At 49.3% G+C, this 17,875-nt stretch overlaps 1 protein-coding gene across 1 annotated transcript; it reads right to left on the reverse strand.

The window, feature by feature from the left end:
* Nucleotides 1-1,263: 1,263 nt before the first annotated feature.
* LOC100020618 (stanniocalcin-1) lies at nucleotides 1,264-14,269 on the reverse strand. Its single transcript, XM_001373013.4, has 4 exons — nucleotides 13,899-14,269; nucleotides 9,950-10,092; nucleotides 7,594-7,805; nucleotides 1,264-4,153 (listed from the first exon to the last, which is right to left on the reverse strand). Exons 1-4 carry the CDS (start codon nucleotides 14,014-14,016, stop codon nucleotides 3,883-3,885), a joined length of 744 nt encoding a protein of 247 aa, XP_001373050.1. The 5' UTR covers nucleotides 14,017-14,269; the 3' UTR covers nucleotides 1,264-3,882.
* Between the last annotated feature and the right edge of the window lie 3,606 nt (nucleotides 14,270-17,875).

A 17,875-nucleotide genomic window follows, 5' to 3' on the forward strand; every position in this document is an offset into this window, starting at 1 on the left:
TAGCATAGTGCCCAGCACATAGTAGGTGCTTAACAAATGTTTATTGCCTGACATATGTTATGTAAGTACTATTATTATCCCCATACCTGTAAGCAGATAAGGATTTTAGTGATTTGCTCAGAGCCCCACAGCTGTGTTTGAGAAGGCTAGATAGCTCAGTGGACAAATCAGGATGACCTAAGTTTGATTCCTGTCTCAGACACTTTCTATGTGACCCTGGCCAAGTCATTTCCTCTATGACTACCTCAGTTCCCTCATCTGTAAAATGGAGTCGATAATAGCACCTGCCTCTCAAGAATTTTTTTGAGGATCAAATGAGATCATATTTGTAAAGCACTTTGTAAGTCTTAAAGCATTATTTAAATGCTAGTATGATTAGGTTTTGAACTCAGGTCTTCCTAGCTCTGAGCCCATGGCTTTTGGTAGGGGTTGGACTGGCTGATCACTAAGGATCATTCCAACTCAGAGATTCTGTGATAATAAAATGAGATGTCTGCCTTTTACTCACAGATTTCTTCTGACCTAAATAGCCTAGTTTGAGGATTGAAAAGAATTGATCCATCTACAGGATCACAGATTAGAGCCGGTCGGAACCTTAGAGAGAAGTGGGACAAAGCTTTCATTTTATAGAAAAGGAATGACTTCCCTTACTTGTAACTAGATGCCCATGTTCATGGAGATGGGGCGTGAAGCGATTCCCCTAACAATCACACCTAAGCTGGGGAGTTGTGGCGACTTTGTAGAAAAACCAGAGTTTGTAGCCATCACCATAAAACATGTAATATATTTTCTGCCTATAGGTGGCAACCCTTGTATTCGTTGTTAATCCTGGTGGATCAGAAAAGTGTGTAGAGCAGAATGTAATTTGAAGAGGGATTCCTGGCTCATATTTAAAGATAGAAGGAACTTTCAAGACAATCTGTCTCCACTTCCTTGTTTTACAGAGGAAGAAACTGAGGTCTAGAGGAATTGACCAAGGTCACATAGGTGAGGGGCAAAGCTGCAGAGAAAGGACCAAGAAATCATTCATTCATTCATTCATTCATTCATTCATTCCCCCCAAAGTTTAACTTCCCCTAGGAAAGACCACTCCAGGATGCTTCTTAACAAAGCTAAGATGCCCCAAGAACAAGACTTGAGAGTCACCCCCTTTTAGATCACCAAAGCTGGCTCACGGATGCCTATGGGATGAAGTCAAGGACACTCTTCAAATCATTCCATGGGAAAATGTCAAGAAAAACAATTAAAGACACCAAAGAGGGCAACAAATAAAACTTAACACTTTATTTTTTTTTGTCTCAGAAGGAATTCACTTCATATTAGGCTATGGTATCTTTTAATTATAAAAATAAGCAAAGAAAATAACTTGCATCTCTCATTACCATGATATGTTTTAATAACCTTTATATGCACATGGAGCTTAAAATGTAATTCAACAATAAATAATGACATATGCCAGATATGCTCACTGTTTATTCCAGTACTCAGCCCCAACCCCCTAAATATTTAAATTATAAATACATTAATGTAAATATAATGGCACAAAATTTTCTAAAGTGCAACCAGATCACAAGAGAAGAATCATGCAGACAGGTTGAGATCTGCCCTCAAATCACTCTGGGCAGGGAATGCAAGACAAAAACTTTGGAACAGTAGGTATGGAGGAGACGGGGAGGAGCAAGAACAGAGGGGAGAAGCAAAAAAAGAAAATTGATACATAAGAATTGCTTCTTTCCATAAATACATAAATTATATATGTACACATATGTATATATACATATATACACACATATATACATATATGCATATATATATATATATATATTTTTTTTTAGAGGGGGTGTGAAGGAACCACAGCAAAAAGAAAGAATTCCCATGACTGATGTAAGACATTCCCCGGTGATTTCACTAAATCCCAATTGTCCCATTGGGATCCTAGCTCAGTGGGATGGCTAGTGTGGATATGGACACACGAGCCATTAGCTTTTCTTGTTTAGAGAAGTCGACCCTACCTGATCAAGGGGGACCCAGACTATGGTTCACCCAATGTCCAAAAAAGATGACGCAGTGCCCATTTCTTTGGGAGTGGAGAGCTGGAGGTGACCCTTCTGGTCAACAGGCTCAGCTCATTGCCGAGTGCCCCAAGGATGGGCTTCATGGGGGATTGGGGGAAGCAGGCTGGGGGGAGGAGGAGGGGCAGCAACATTCACACGGCTGCTTTGGGTACCTTGGCAGCAAGTGATTAGTTTAAAGGCTTTGTGGTAAGGTTGGTTGTATTGCTTTCTCTTTTGCTAGAGAGCTCTTCTGCCCTTGTCCCTTCTCTCTTTGGGAATCTATCAGATGGGGTCAGCTCCTGCATCTATTTCAGGGAGAATGAAGCACCAATAAGCAAGTTTCGAAGGCCTGACCTATGGGCAGCCCTGCCTGGGAAGGACTGCCGTGGTCAAGGACAGTGGCCTGGAGAAATTTCTGGACATAGATCGAGAAGTTCCTCATGATACGGAAGCCTTGGGAGTAAACTGATGAAGCTATCAGCTCTGGTTTGGGGATTTTATATCTTTATCTCTATCTTTCTCTCCCTGCAAAGCCACAATGCCATCCCCTGTCAGCCATCTGGTGAGGGCCGGTGATGTGATAACGAATAGACGATGGAAAAGACCAGAGACTTCCATTAACGCCGGATGGCTCAGGATGATTTGAGCCCTGTCAGCCCCTTGCCCTTCAGAAGAGAGAATGATGAGCTACTTGTCTCATGCCCTCACCAGCCTCTTGCCACGGGGGTGGTCTGCCCAATAGCTACAATCGCTAAGACAGGGGAACACACTGCTCCAGTTTGCCTCCCCTCGCCGAGTATGGTGGACAGTCGCCTCCTTGCCAGATTTAAGTGAGCAGCCTTAGGTCTGAGGGGGGTCTAACGAGGAGGCTGAATCCTTGCCCAGGCTGCAGAAATGCCAACCCAGTTTAAGAGGAGCCCAACTCGGCTTCCGAGGCAGAGGGAAGCTACGTCTGCCCCCTTCGTTACAATTAAAGAGGGGAGAAAAGGCCACAAAGAGTACGTCTTTATCTTCTTGTCATGAGATAAGTGACTATTCCCAGAAGAGAAAAAAACAAAGCTACGTCATGAGGCTAAATCTCTAGGCAATAAAGTTATTATTACTTGCCGCTCGGGCGAGCAGCCTTCTCTGGTATTTATTTACAGGGTGTAAGTCCTCAGCTCTTTACATTCCACAGTTAGACCTTAAGATATGCTAGTTTTTAAGACAATTGTTCAAGAGACTTTTAAAGCTCTGAGCGGTTACAGTACGTGGAGAGAGGAGTCTGATTCTCTATGGAAATGCACAACGTGACGGGCCGGCCGGAGAATGAGGCTCGAGCCCAAATACAGAAGGAAGCAAGGTCGCCGGGGACCCACAGACTGAAAGCACAACATTCATATTCGTCCATGGCCAGCACAGATTCATAACACGAACGAACTCCATTGGGCATCTCTCGGCGTGGGCGAGACGGGCCTCTAAGCCTCGGGGGACGACTACTCTAGGGGGCTCCACACCTTCCACGGGGGACAGCACGGGTGGACGCAGGGGTCGGAGGGCGTTTGGGGAAGGGCACGGACCAGGGCGGTCTCCATCGGGGAAGAGGCTGTTCAATGCTCAGGACGTGGCCTTTGCAATGGTGGGACACGGGACACAGAAGTCTTGTTGCATGCAGTTGTCTCTAAGGGCTTGGGGGTGGGAGGGAAAGGAGGGCAGAAAATAGGAACTACTTTGAAATGAAAAAGGTGACAGAATGAAAGGAGAAAGGAGGCACAGTACACTCAGGACGGGCACATCATCTCCCCTAAAACGAATAGCTTGGCAGGGGGGCCGCACGCCCCTGCCTCGGTTACTCGCTCTCGGCCGAAGTGCGCTTGGTGTAGGAGGGGGTGGCGCCCTCACCTCGGAGGCTCTTGAAGAAGATTTTGAGCTTCTGAGGCTCGGCGACTCGCCTTCTGTTGAAGTCGGCCCGGGGCTGTGCTTGGGCACAGTGGTCCGTCTGCAACAGCTGGAAGAGACTGGCCATGTTGGGGCCGATCTTCTCCATCAGGCTGTCCTTGATTTTGCTCACCGTCCTCTCGTCACACTCCAACAGGCTACGGACAAGTCTGTTATAGTACCTGCAGGAGAGAAGAAGGCGATTCTCATAACTAAGGCCGCAGAGGAGGGCGGCAGGGATGGCCAACGACTCATCAAAGGCTCCAGGGAGGTGGTGAGAGGACTCCACTGGAGAATGGAAAGCTTTGGAATTGGGAGAATCGAATTCGATTCCCTGGGCTGGTGCAGTATACAAATCCAGCCTCAGACATGCAGTAGTTGTGTGACCCTGGGCAAGTCACTTCATCCCCATTGCCTAGCCATTGCTGTTCTGTTTCTTCTTGGGGACATCTACCCAATGATGACCTTGGTCCCCTTGTCCAAACCCACTATTTCTTATAGATAAAGAGGATCTGGGTTCAAATCCTGATTGATGTTTACTATCTATCTAATCTCAGGCAAATCACAACCTCTCTGGACCTCATTTTCTTCACCTGGAGGTTCTACGAGAAGCCTCCTATTTCCAGGTCTGTGACCCATTATCCTTACACCTAGCACAGCACATGGCAATCTGAGCTGCTTTCCAAGACCAGAGAAAGACAAAAGAGGTCACCAGCCCTGACCCCTTGGCAGCCTTCGAGTGAAGTCCAGAAGCCCTTGTAGGCACCTATTAAGTGTCAAGAATGGTGGTAACCACTGAATCCCAAGGTGGGCCAACACAGCCCTTTTAAGCGCTTTATTGTTTGAGACTCGACAATCTTGGGGCTATTACTGTCCCATTTTACAGGTAAGGAAACTGATGCAAGCAGAAGTGATGCAACTTGCCCAGGGCCACACAGCTGGCATCTGAGGCAGCATTCAAACTCAGGTCCTCCTGATTCCAAGACCATCATTCTCCAGAACACACTGTGCTAAGAGCTGGCAATACAAAGAAAGGCAAAAAACGGTCCCAGAGCCTTAGTTTCACCATCTATAAAATGGGAAGAACACTTTGAGACCCTTCCTCACTGGTACGTTGTAAAGCCCCAAAGGTCATTAATTTAGAGCTGGATGAGGAACAGGGCTAAATGGCTTGCCAAAATTACAGAGGGAGAAAGTGGCCGAGGCAGGATCTGAACACAGATCTCCTGACACATTTTAGTGTCTGGAACATACAGACTCCCAATGTATGCAAAAAGCCTGTTAGCCTTAGTTTCACCATCTATAAAATGGGGAGAAGAACACTTTGAGACCCTTCCTCACTGGTACGTTGTAAAGCCCCAAAAGTCATTAATTTAGAGCTGGATGAGGAACAGGGCTAAATGGCTTGCCAAAATTACAGAGGGAGAAAGTGGCTGAGGCAGGATCTGAACACAGATCTCCTGACACATTTTAGTGTCTGGAACATGCAGACTCCCAATGTATGCAAAAAGCCTGTTACACGCTTTAAAGGGTTAGGGTCTCAAGGGGTTAGTGTGTGTGGCTCCCGTCAGTCTAAAGGAATGGAGCCTTGAGTAAAGAGGAGCCCCTGGGGAGGAAGATCCTGGTTCGAATTCTCTTCCTCTCCTGTGACAAGTCCACCGTGAAGGGTTAGCTCCCCCGGGCTTGGTAAAGAGTCGCTCCCAACTTTCTCACGAGAACACAAGTTTCAATCTGAGCCCAGGCTTGGGCTCCTTTCGGCCCGGAGTCCATGCTGCTTAGGAACTCAGTGTGTGAAGATTTATAAATAGCCCTTTGTTTCCCTCGATCAATATTATTCTCCTGTTTCCTGTCCCCTGTCCATGCACCAGAGAGGTGGGAAGCGTCATCGGTGACACGCACTGGCTCTGGAGCTCCCTGACCCTCCGCTGCCTTCCCTGACAGCCCCAGCTGGGTGCCTTTGGTGGCGGCCAAAGGCTCCCTCTGGCTGGGCTCAGCCCACGGGGTGGGCACCTGCCCTCCCCTGCCTGGCCCTGCTGCCTGGGCAGGGTGGGCTGCTGGGGGAGGCTCTGCCTCTCCTCCCCCACCTGACTTCAGATAAGTCACAGGAAAGTGGAATGGACTGTTAACTACTTCCTTTTCTGCCTGCGTGCCAACTGGCACAGGCTGTGTGTGTGTCTGTGCTGAGATTGGGCTGGGAAAGCAGGATGTTTCAGGGGAGCCGAGATCTCGGCGAGCGCAGGGCAGCCCGGCAAGGAACCGGAAAACTCTGCCCTTCTAAACAGTCATAAAATTAGCTGGTTCCAACAAAAGCACTGGGAAAAAAAAGGGTTCTTTGAAAATGGGGGGCTTCGAATGCCAACTCTGGCTTCACGGAGACCTGCCCCACAGAAGCTGGGTTCAAATCCCAGGGCTGCCAGTTACCTACTTTGGGTAAATGACTGACCCTCCCCTTGGCTTCAGTCTCCTCATCTGTAAAATGGAAAGGGTGAACTAGATGGCTCTAGGGGTCCTTGGCAGCTTTAGACTGATGAGCTGACAGGCAACAGAAGAGGAACAAGAAGGAGAGGAGGAGAGGGAGAGGGAGGGAGAGAGACAGAGAGAGACAGAGAGAGACAGAGAGAGACAGAGAGAGACAGAGAGAGACAGAGAGACAGAGAGAGAGAGACAGAGAGTCAGAGACACAGAGACAGAGTCAGAGAAAGAGAAAGAGAGACAGAGAGAGAGTGTATGTGTTGATTCCGGGTGAGATTCAGGGTAGAATTCTCAGGACTGGCTTCAGACTCTCTTACCCCATGCAGTATAGCAGTTAGCAGTAGGAAGACTTGGGTTCAAATCCTACCTTTGAGACTGGTTAGTTTTTTGACCCATAGGAACTCTCTGAGACTGTAAAATGGGGGCAATAAAAGCACCCCTGTCTCAGGCTTGTTGTGACATAAAGTACTCGGCAAACATGAACTATGACATAAATTAAATGCCTATTATTAGCAGCTGAGCTTGGAGTCAGAAAACCCTTAGCTCAGTTTCCCATTCTGGGTAAATCTCTACATTTCTCTCTCCAGGACCCATGTTCTTCCCCTTTAAAATGGAAACAATCTCAGGATCACAGATCTAGAAAGGACCCCACACCCCACAATTTGCTCAGAGAGGTTAAGCAACTTGCCTGTGGTCAGCCAGTACATAGATACTGAGTCTGGGACTTGAGCTGGAGCTCAAAGGCCAGTAAACAGATGGGAAAAGTGGGGCCCAAAGAGGGAGGAGGGCCTTGGCCAACTGAGGAAACTGAGGCAGAGAGAGTGTAGGTGATGTGTCCAGGGTCACATGGTCAATGTGTGAGGCTGGATTTGGATGCTCTACCCATTGCTCCATTTTGCAAGTCACTTTACTTGTCCAGATCTTACTTTTCTCCTCTGAAAAAGGAGGGGGTTGGACTGGATGAGTTCTAGGGTCACTCCCTGGTAAGACATGCATCCTACATGCAGTGCAAGCTTCAGGAATGGTCAGCCCCAAACTGCCTGCCAGTTGGCGGAAGGCTCAGCACAGAATTCTGGTCTTGCCCTTTGTCAATGGTGTCTCTTCCCTCCAACCCTCCCTCCTCACTTTGGCTTAAGGAGTCATGGCGCACCTGTTGGAATAGTGACTGGGCAGCTGGACCACTTCAGTGATGGCTTCCGGATTCCTCTTGGCCACGTCGCAGATGTCCAGCTTGCGGTAACACTCCTCTTGTACATCTGAGATCATCCGCTGGAAGGTGGAGCATCTTCTAATGGCCAAGAAGACCTTGGACGATATGCCGTTGGCGATACACTTCAGACTTTCTTTAACGAAGGCCTTTCCCTGGAAAGTCCATGGGGAAAAGAGAGATTTAGCATAGGCTGGGATCATTCCACTCCATAAGCATTTAGTAAGCACCTACTGTTTACAAGGCATTGTGGGAGGTGGAGAGATACAACATAGATAACAGCAAATAATTCGAAAATACATTTGAAGCACGTTTAGAGGATGCCAACAATTGGCAAGGGCATAGGACAGGGGTCAGAAATGAGGAGTGACCCTTATGGAGTAAGATTGGTCCTTGAGCTGAGCCTTGAAGGAAGTCAGGGATCCTACAAGGAAAAGGGGAGGAAGGTATATATTTCACGTATTGGGGACCAGCTCAGCAAAGACAATGAAATGGGAAATGGCTTCTGCTGTGAAGAAAAGCAAGATGGCCATTTTGGCTGGACTTCAGGGGCTGTAAAATCTGCCTGGAGTCAGGTTGTGAAGGGCTTTCAATCCTAAAGGCAATAGGGAGCCCCTGAGCCTTCTTGAGAAGGAGAGAGCAGGAGACCTTTGCTTTAGGAATGCCACTTTAGCAGCTGTATGGAGGCAAGACTGGAGAAGGGAGAGGCTGGAAGCAGAGAGCACTTGGCAATAATCCAGAGGAAGAATTTTATGACCCAAGCTGGTGGGTCTCCTTGCCCAAACTCTTGATTTGACTGGTGAGGAAACTGAGTCTCAGGGAGGTGGGGAAACTTGCTCATGAGCATATAGGGACTTAGCAGTGGAACAATTTGAACCTGGGTCCTCTGACTCCAGGGCCATTCAATAAGCATCCCTTCTAGGGGCTCAGGTTTCACTGAATCCCTTTGTCCCACCATAGCGGACCCTTCTGTATCTCTGTCTACTTAACAAAGTCCTCCTGGCATTCTGGGAAGGAATGATTATTAATAACAGCTATCATTAGTATGGCCTTTCAAGGTCTGCAAAGCTTTCTACAGATATCTTCTCGTTTGATCCTCATAACCACCTCGGGGTGTAGGTGCTATTATTATCTCCATTTTACGGAGGAGGAAACTAAGGCACAGGTTATTTGAATGATTTGCCCAGGATCACACAGTGAGTAAAAGTCTGGAATTGCTTTTGAATTGAGCTCTTCCTCCAGGGTCAGCTCTCTATTCATAGCATCACCTTGCTGCCTCATTATTAAGAGACAGACAGCCAAGTGGCGGTTAGCTAGGTGGCACAGTGGAAAGAGCACCAAGCTTGGAGTCTTCCTAAGCTCAAATCCAGCCTTAGGTTCTTCCTAGCTGTGTGACCCTTGGCAAGTTGCTTAACCCTGATGGCCTCAGTTTCCTCATCTGTAAAATGAGCTGGAGAAGGAAATGACAAACTACTCCAGTCTCATTGCCAAGGAAACCTCAAAGGGGTCACAAAGAATTGGATGTGACTAAAAAAATGACTAAACCACAGCCAGATGGGGATAAAATGCTGAACCTGGAAAACTTAGCTTAGAATCTTCCTCTGACCCTTGGTAGCTGGGTGACCTTGGCCAAGCAAAGTGGCCAAAGGGGCCTCCAGGGCTCTCCTGCCTCAGTCTCCTTACCGTGTCCCCATCCTACTAAAGCAATACCCTCCAGGGCCCATGGACATGATGATGCTGGCAGTGAGCCATCTGAACCCATAGAAGGACTCACAGGAATTTTTAATGCGCCTACTCTAGTCCCCCCACTCCCCTGCCCCCAATCCCCTTGAATTGGCATGAGAAAGGAAGACTTCAGAAGCCATTCAAGATCCCTGCAAGGAAAGAAACCCATCACTTCTGAGAGCGAAAACTGCCCAGGACCCAGTTCTTCTCCCCAGGAGAAAAGCTCTTTTGAAAGTTCATAGGCTTAGAACTTGCTCCCTTAATGCCATCCCACCATCTGTTTAGAGCTGGAAGGGACCCGAGAGGTCAGAATTCCCCTCCTCTCCCCCTCAATATTACAGAATAGGAAACTGAGCTTCAGAAAGAGTAGCAGAAGTAGCCTTTGATGCTCTCATTCCCAATACAGCCCTTTCTACTGTGCCATGATACAGCAGTGGAGGGTAGAGTCAAACCCTTGTGCCAAAAGGGCTTGGGTAGGGGAAAGGGCTAAGGGAAGGCAGCCTCCGTTCCTTGATTGGACCATTTGCCTCCACGCCCTAAAATGAGGGGACCCTTCTTCTCCAAGCCTCCTTACCTGAGTATCAAATTTCGCAGCACTGTATAGGAAGGATTTACAGATGTCATACATCCCATCTGTGTCACAGGTCGTATTTTCCAGGCACGCAAAAGCCCCACAGCCCACCTGCAGAGCAGTGTTGAGGCATCGGATCACTTCAGCTGAAAAGAGGAGGAAAAAGCATGGATCAGTGGGGCAGGGGGAGGGATTCAGCCTGGGCACACTGGTGGGACAAATGAAGCCTCTGGAGGTGGAGTCTTGGCAGGTATCTTAGGGAGGGAGTCCATGGTATGGGAAAGCAATGGGAAGGGAATAATTATTTTAAAGCATTTTCACAAATATTAGCTCTTCTCACCCTTAAAACAACCCAGAGAGGTAGGTGCTATTATTTTCCTATTTTACAGATGAAGAAACTGAGGCAAACAGAAATGTCTTAGCCAGGGTCACACAGCTAATACATGTCTTGAGGTCATATTTGAACTCAGGTCTTCTCGATTCCAGGTTCAGTCCATGCCTCTGGGATGAACCCCAGAGATAAATCAGCTATATCATCATGGGAAGAAGGGGAGAAGGAATACAAAAGAGAGCAAGGGTCCATAGCTCCTCATTGGAATGCCACAGAAAAGAAAAGCCCAGATGCTGGCCTACAGGGGACCTCAGAGGGTACCAGGTCCCTGGGCTTGGGGGTCAAGAAGGTCAGGAGGACTCAGATTCCATGTCAGACATCACCAGCTAGGTTGACCTCCGGCAATTCCTTTCTCTACCTCTAAAGTGAAAGGATCCGAATGGATGGCCTCCAAGGACCTATGAGAAGCCCACAGGTGACCTAGTCCAAGGTCATCCAAGGACATGATGCAGAGCCAGAATCTGAACTCAGGTTCTCTGATCCCCAATCAAAGCCTTTTCCAACTGTGGCACATGTTTAATTCCACAGAGGAAAGGAGGGGGGTAGCCTCCCTTCCCCCTCAAAGAACCTTGGGTTCTTGAGTCAGAAGATACATACACCAGCTGTACCCCTTTGGCCAAGTAATCTACAGCACCTTTTCTGAACCTCAGTTTGTTCATCTGTGAATGGGGTAATAATACTATCCACACTCCCTAGCTCACTGAGCTGTTGGGAAGAAAGAACTTTGCCCAATTGTTAGTAGTTATTATCTACACCACTGCTGGTGCCTTAGGCTGAATGGAATTTCTGAGGCCATTAAACAAATCCATTCCACATCAGAAGAAAGGGATTCCCAAGAAGATGAAGTGACTTGCCCAAGGTCACATAGGAAGGGAACAGTCTGAGGTAGACTTTGAACCCAGGTCCACTGACACAAGAGTCTGTGATCATTCCACCATCCCACAGTGTCTCCCTTCTCTTTGTTTGAATAAGGCATTAGGAGGCCTTCTAAGTTGCCAGCCTGGGCTCAGAAAGCAGCCCAGTGCTTGCACTTAGGTAAGAAGGAGGAGGAAGGAAACTGGTCAGTTTGGCTCTAGAGCCTATTCAAGAACATGCTTCAGAAGAAAAGCCCCAATCTCTGATTTCATTGATGGGAATCAGGAACTCCTCTGGGACTTGAGTCTTACCGGGACACTGGCAGCCTGTAAATTAAGTGCAAGAGGGCAGAATCTGAACCCAGGTCTTCTTGATGGAAGGGAGGAAGGAGGGGAAAGAAAGAAAGGCTTTGGAGCCTGAATATCTCTATACGGATTCTTGCTTTGGACCTGGGACCAATCGCTCCCCAGGCTCTGGACTCCAATTTCTCCTCTCTCAGATCAAGGGCTTGACTAGCTGCCGGGAATCTCCCAATGGGGCTCCCTCTGGCCACTGGGCAGAAAACGATTCTGTGTGCTCACCTGGGACGGATCCCCGGAGCCCCGCTTGGAGAGAAACTGGAGCTAGCTGCTAGCTGCTGGGAGCCTTCGCTCGGCCCCCCAAGAAGGACTCCGGCTCCGAGTAACAAGCACCCCCTCATTCATTCATTCATTCATTCATTCATTCATTCATTCATTCATTCATTCATTCATTCATTCATTCATTCATTCAGCTTCTCTTCCTCTCCCTGAAGCCACTCTAAACCTGATTTGGGAGGAACGCAGGTGTGGAGTAATGAGTGCAAGCCGGAGAAAGCCGCAAGCTGAGAACTTGCAGGAGGGCTTTGCATTCTGGATAAGATCTCCCATAAAAGTAATTTTTCCCCTCCAGAAGGGGAGGGGGAGGGGGAGGGGGGCCGCGTTCTGGCAGGCAGCTCAGCTAAGTGCTCTCCGCAGCCTTCATTCCACAGGATTCTCCCCGGAGATCAAAAGCTTCCCGGGTTCGGTTGGGCTTCCCCGCCCCACCCCCTCCCCAGCCTCTGGGATGCTACAAGTCATTTCCCTAATTATAGATTTCCACGGGTTCAAATTATAACTTTGCTCGCAGCAGTTTTAATATGCATTAGAGCTGCTATTGTCTTAGGCAGGCTGGAGTGGGGAGGGAATCGTTGAATTTCTATAGCAACCGAAATACAAAAGGAAATGGGACCATTGCCCAGAGACCTACTACTCTTCGGTGGAGGGGGGGGAGGGGGGAAGAAAAATCACCGGGGTCCTCTGGGAAGGAGGAAGCAGGGCAGATTCTGGGGAGAAGCTACCCATCTGGCACCTGCCGTCAGCAGGGCGTCTTCGGTTCAAATCCGGCCTCCGCCACCTACTAGCTGTGAGATCTGGGTTCAAATCCTGCCACTAATTAGCTAGGTGATTTGGAGCAAGTCATTTCACCTGTCCTAAAGGGGTCAGCCTAGATGATCCGAGTTCCCCTCCAGATCGAAATCTCTAAGCCTGGGATGCTTTTCCCTTTCTAGGCATCAGTTTTCTCCTCTGCAATAGCAGAGTGTTAGATGTTAGATGATGCCGTCTCCGGACCTATTCTAGCTCGAAATCCCCAATTCTGCATCCGTGCTGAGCTTGGGGGGAGGCCGGCTGGCTCGGGAATCGCAGAAGTCTAATTTGAACCCAAGCTGGGAAGCTCACTCCCTCGGTGACCTTGAGCGAGTCACTTCCCAGCATGGAGTCTCAGTTTCTTTATCTGGGAAATGAGGGGCTTGGGCTCGACTCTCCGGGAGGGGAGGGGGACTGGGGGTGGAGGATTTCCCGGAGGCCAGGGTGCTCGGGTACCTAAAGGGAACGAGGGTGTGGAGCGGCGTCCACGCCGACTTCTAGTGACCCTTAACCCTTTAGAGACAAAGGCAAGGAGCAAGTGCCTGCTTCGGAAGCCAGGGCTGGAGAGCCCTTTCACTCAGAGAAACAGCTGCAGTTTGGGGGGGGGGGGAGGAAAAAGAAAAAAAATTCAAGGGTTTCTCAGTCATGTGATGCTCGACTGTTTCTATACGAGGGCTGGGGAGAGGGAATGTGCTTCTCTTTGAATTCAGCCTCGATGACCCACCATCGTCACTCCGAAGGCTTCAAGGGGTTTATTTATTTATTTTTTTTCCTGCCCATTTTAGCATGTGCTCTCCGCAAGGCCCAGGATGCCAAGTGCTTTTTTTTTTTCCCTCCAGAGAGGGGCTTGGGTTGCATCAGCCTGTCGAGGTCTCACCTTCAGAGGCAGTCCCGGCGAAGCGCAGAGAGCGTGCCTGGAAACGCTCCCCACGCCCCCTCCCCAGCCCTCCTCCCAGCCGGGTACGTGCCAGATAACAGGCGATCAGCCCGAGAGGCTTATGCAACGAAATCCCCCCTCGGCCCGGGGCTCGCCTCCTCCCCGGCTTCTCTGTCAGTCGCATTGAAATTCGCTAGACAAAGGCGGTCCGTTTCCTGGGGCTATTGGATTACCCCCGCCGCCGCCGTAGGGCCGTCGGGCATGGAGGAAGCACGTTTCGCAGCCCCAAGCTTGCCGGCCGGCACCGGCAGCCGCAGACAGTGAGCGAGGAGAGCCAGGGCACGCAGGGCGGGGGAGGGGGCAGGGAGGGGCTACGGCAAACGAGGTGCCTGGCCGGCCGCTTACCTGAGCTCTGAGCTGCCACCCGGGTCTTCCTGGGGCTCACCGAGTCATTCTGCTCCGCTTCGGTGGCTGCGGAAGCGCCGATCACCAGCACCAGCAGCACGGCGGAGTTGTGGAGCATTCTCTGAGAAGTTTCCGCTAAGTTGCCCGGGTTTTTCCCCCTGTCCCCCCTTCCCTCCTTCTCCTCCTCCTCCTCCCCCCTCCTTTCCTCCCGGTCTCTCCCGGCTTGAGAGAAGACGTGGATCTGGATGCGTTTGCAGGCTGAGGCGGGGAGCTGGACAGGCTGCCGGCGGCGAGCTCACAGGCGCTGCAGCCACTGCGCGGAGGCTGGAGGCGCTGGCACCTCTGGCTTGGACAAAACTGGGGGCTCGAGAGCGGCACCCAGGGAATTTATAGCCGCTCTTATCGCTCCCCGGGATCGGGAGCCAATCAGAAGCCGGGCCGGTCAGCCAATGAGCGGCCACACACTCATTCAAGTGCTGGGCCCTGGACTTTGGAGAAATATTTTCCAGCAGATTTCAGTACCTGGTGCCAATATTTCGTGTGTCCACGGATGGAGGGCGCGCGCGCGCGCCTGTGTGTGTAGGAGGGGGAGGTGGGGGATGGAGAACTCCCCATGATTAATCTCCTTCCAGGAAATGGCATGGAAACCTCGCTTATCATCCTCGAATTTTCCCAAAGAGGCCCCCCATTTTCTCCTCTGCTTTAGGAAACTGAGGGGTAGGGGGAGGCTAGGGCGGTGGGGTGGGGAGCCGAACCAGGGCCCTTTCAGGGCTCGATTAACCAAGCCATCCCAGGATTAAGCCTAATCTCAAAAGCATACTCCTAGTGTTACAAGCCCCACACCTCGCGTTCCTCCCTCCCACGCCCATCAGCGCTCACATGTTCTCAGCCGGATCGATGAGCTTGAGGCAGCAGGAAGACGTGGTCCCCCGTGCGTGGAGGATCACGAGGCAGTGTAGAGGGAGGCAGCATTGGGCTGAGACCAGGAGAAAGAACTAGGTCCTGGGATCAGTTTAGCAGCCAGGGAGCTTAGGTTTCAATAGATTCTCTCTCTCTCTCTCTCTCTCTCTCTCTCTCTCTCTCTCTCTCTCTCTCTCTCTCTCTCTCTCTCTCTCTCTCTCTCTCTCTCTCTCTCTCTCTCCCCCTCCCTCCCCTTGCGAGTGTGTTTAGATGCCTAAAATAAAGTGCATTGGATTACCAAGGAAACAGTTATCGATATACATGCGAACATACTGTATACACACATATGTGCATGTGGGTTTATATATGCAGATATGTGACACAGAGACATGATGCAGCCTGCAAATCTACACATACATAATCCAGTTGCATGGAGAATAAAGTCTGAGGGCAGGAACTTGGGTTATTCTTACACCTGGTGATTACTGAATGCTGAATGAATGAATGGGGTGACCTTGGAGAAGTCACTCTTCCCCTTTTCTGAGCCTCAGTTTTCTCCTCTGTAAAATGGCTGGTTCCTAATTGGGAGCTTCGAGGGCTCTGAGAAACCTCTCATTTTAGGGAGAAGGAGGCTGAAGCCCAGATTGCCCGATGTCTGTCACCCAGACAGTAGGTGAGTTTTGCCTGCGCTCCAAAAGCATTGCTTTTTCTGCTGTATATACCACTATTAGATGGTCTTGGAGGATCCTTTTAGCACTGATGTTCTGGGATCCTTCCACACTCCAAGCATTAGTTCTGCTGACTTCTAGGCAAGCTCCAGGAAATCATCATCTGTGCCCCATCCTTTGCTTCTGGAGATGTCCTGAGGCTGATGTCACTGTGCCCGATGATGAGCCTGCCACCTGGACACTGTATTCTGATAAAAGCCATCTGAGGGGACAGATGGGTAGCTCAATGGATTGAGAGTCAGGCCCAGAGATGAGAAGTCCTGGGTTCAAATTTGACCTCAGACACTTCCCAGCTGTGTGACCCTGGGCAAGTCACTTGACCCCCATTGCCTAGCCCTTACCACTCTTCTGCCTTGGAGCCATACACAATATTGATTCTAAGATGGAAGGTGAAAGTTAAAAAAAAGCCACCTGAACAGTAGTCTATAGCACATGAAATCTAAAAGAAGAAGAAGAAGAAGATAGGGGGCAGCCAGATGGTACAGTGGATAGAGTTTCAGGAAGATTCAACTTCCTGCATTTAAATCCAGCCTCAGACACTTAATAGCTGTGTGACCCTGGGCAAGTCACTTAACTCTATTGACCTTATCTGTAAGTTTCTTCGTTTCTGGCCATCTGAATTTCCTCATCTGTAAAATGATCTGGAGAAGGATGTGGCAAGCCGCTACAGTGTCTTTGCCAAGAAAACCCCAAATCGGTTCACAAGTCAGACGTGACTGAACAAAAATAAGTGACATGTCCAGGAATTATTTCTGTTTGTTGTCATTGTTGCTGTTCAGTCATTCAGTCATGCCCGACTCTTCATGACCCAGTGGACCATAGAACATCAATATTAGCCATGGGGTTTTCTTGGCAAAGAGACTGGAGTGGTTTGCCATTTCCTTCTCCAGGGGAGTGGGCAAGCAGAGGTTAAGTGACTTGCCCAGGGTCACCCAACTAGTAAATGTCTAAGGTTGGATTTGAACTCAGATCTTCCTGACTAGGTCTGGCTCTTCATCCATTTGGACGCTATCAAAACAGGTGAAAGGGGCAACATGAATAATAATACTAATTGTGATGATTCATCTCTCCAGAGTGATTTCGAGGGTGCAAGACACTTTACATATATGATCTCATTAGATCAGAGGATCTCCATTCAGTACACGCACAGGCATATGCAGCATCATTTAAATCTACAAACACACACACACATTCCAGTGTGAGACAGGAGGGACATCCAGAGGGTTACAGAGGGGAGGGTTTGTGCCTAGCAGTTTCAGAACATCACTCTGACAGTGGCCACTGCAAACCCAAAGCTGCCAGGGACACGCTCATTTCTGGGGGGTCTTGGGCAGAAGCCGAGGATGTGCAGGAGAGAAGCTGAGAAAGCTGAGCTGGTTTAAGGGAGAGATGACGGGCCCTTAGTGAAAGTCAGGTTGTTTCTGAAGCTGATGGGCCTGGGAAGGTTGGGGGCTGTCTGTGCACCAGAGCCTGGCTGTAATTCCCCCAGAGCCAAAGAGTCCCGCCCCAACGGCTATGCGATCTGGGATGAGGTGGAGGGATTCTCCTGCAGTGGCTGAGTGTGCTTTGTGGGGATGGAGGTGAGAGGGCTCAGCAACCAGGACTGCAGGGATTCCAAAGACTTCTGAAGTCCCAAGAGAAGAGAGAAGAAAGCCCCTGCCAGGAACCCCAGCTCCTCACCTTGGCCTCTGAGCCTGTCCAGCCTCCTCCAGAACTCAGCCTGGAGGTCACCTCCCACACCAATTCCCTCTGGGTCAATTTATGGAGGACCTACTGTGTTCCAGGCACACTGCTCAGCTCTGAGAACACAGATTGGTAAAATACAGTCCCCCTGCTCAGAAGGAGCTCATTGTCTAATGGGGAAGAAAACATTTAGCTTTGAATGTACAAGCTACATACATACAAGAGAAAGTACAGGTAATCAAGATGAGGAAAACCTTCTTGGTTCCTCATATTTGCTAGTGCTTTTTCTTCTCTTAATCATTAATTTGTTTGGTTCCTCCCTCCCTCTCCTTCCCTCCTTTTTCTTCCTTCCTTCCTTCCTTCCTCTTCCTTCCTTCCTTCCTTCCTTCCTTCCTTCCTTCCTTCCTTCCTTCCTTCCTTCCTTCCTTCTTTCCTTCCTTTCCTTCTTTCTTTCTTTCTTTCTTTCTTTCTTTCTTTCTTTCTTTCTTTCTTTCTTTCTTTCTTTTCTTTTCTTTCTTTCTTTTCTTTCTTTCTTTCTTTCTTTCTTTCTTCTTCTTTCTTTCTTTCTTTTCTTTCTTTCTTTCTTTCCTCCTTCCTTCCTTCCTTCCTTCCTTCCTTCCTTCCTTCCTTCCTTCCTTCCTTCCTTCCTTCCTTCCTTCCTTCCTT

The sequence above is a fragment of the Monodelphis domestica genome, chromosome 1 (assembly GCF_027887165.1).
Source record: "Monodelphis domestica isolate mMonDom1 chromosome 1, mMonDom1.pri, whole genome shotgun sequence".
NCBI classification, from domain to species: domain Eukaryota; kingdom Metazoa; phylum Chordata; class Mammalia; order Didelphimorphia; family Didelphidae; genus Monodelphis; species Monodelphis domestica.

Excerpts from the sequence above, each read along its gene's own strand:
- LOC100020618 (XM_001373013.4), bottom strand. The coding sequence starts at position 14,016 with ATGCTCCACAACTCCGCCGTGCTGCTGGTGCTGGTGATCGGCGCTTCC. Across the intron at positions 10,093-13,898 it reads GGTGGCAGCTCAGAGCTCAG|CTGAAGTGATCCGATGCCTC; the intron begins GTAAGCGGCCGG and ends TCCTCTTTTCAG. Across the intron at positions 4,154-7,593 it reads CCCAGTCACTATTCCAACAG|GTACTATAACAGACTTGTCC; the intron begins GTGCGCCATGAC and ends TCTCTCCTGCAG.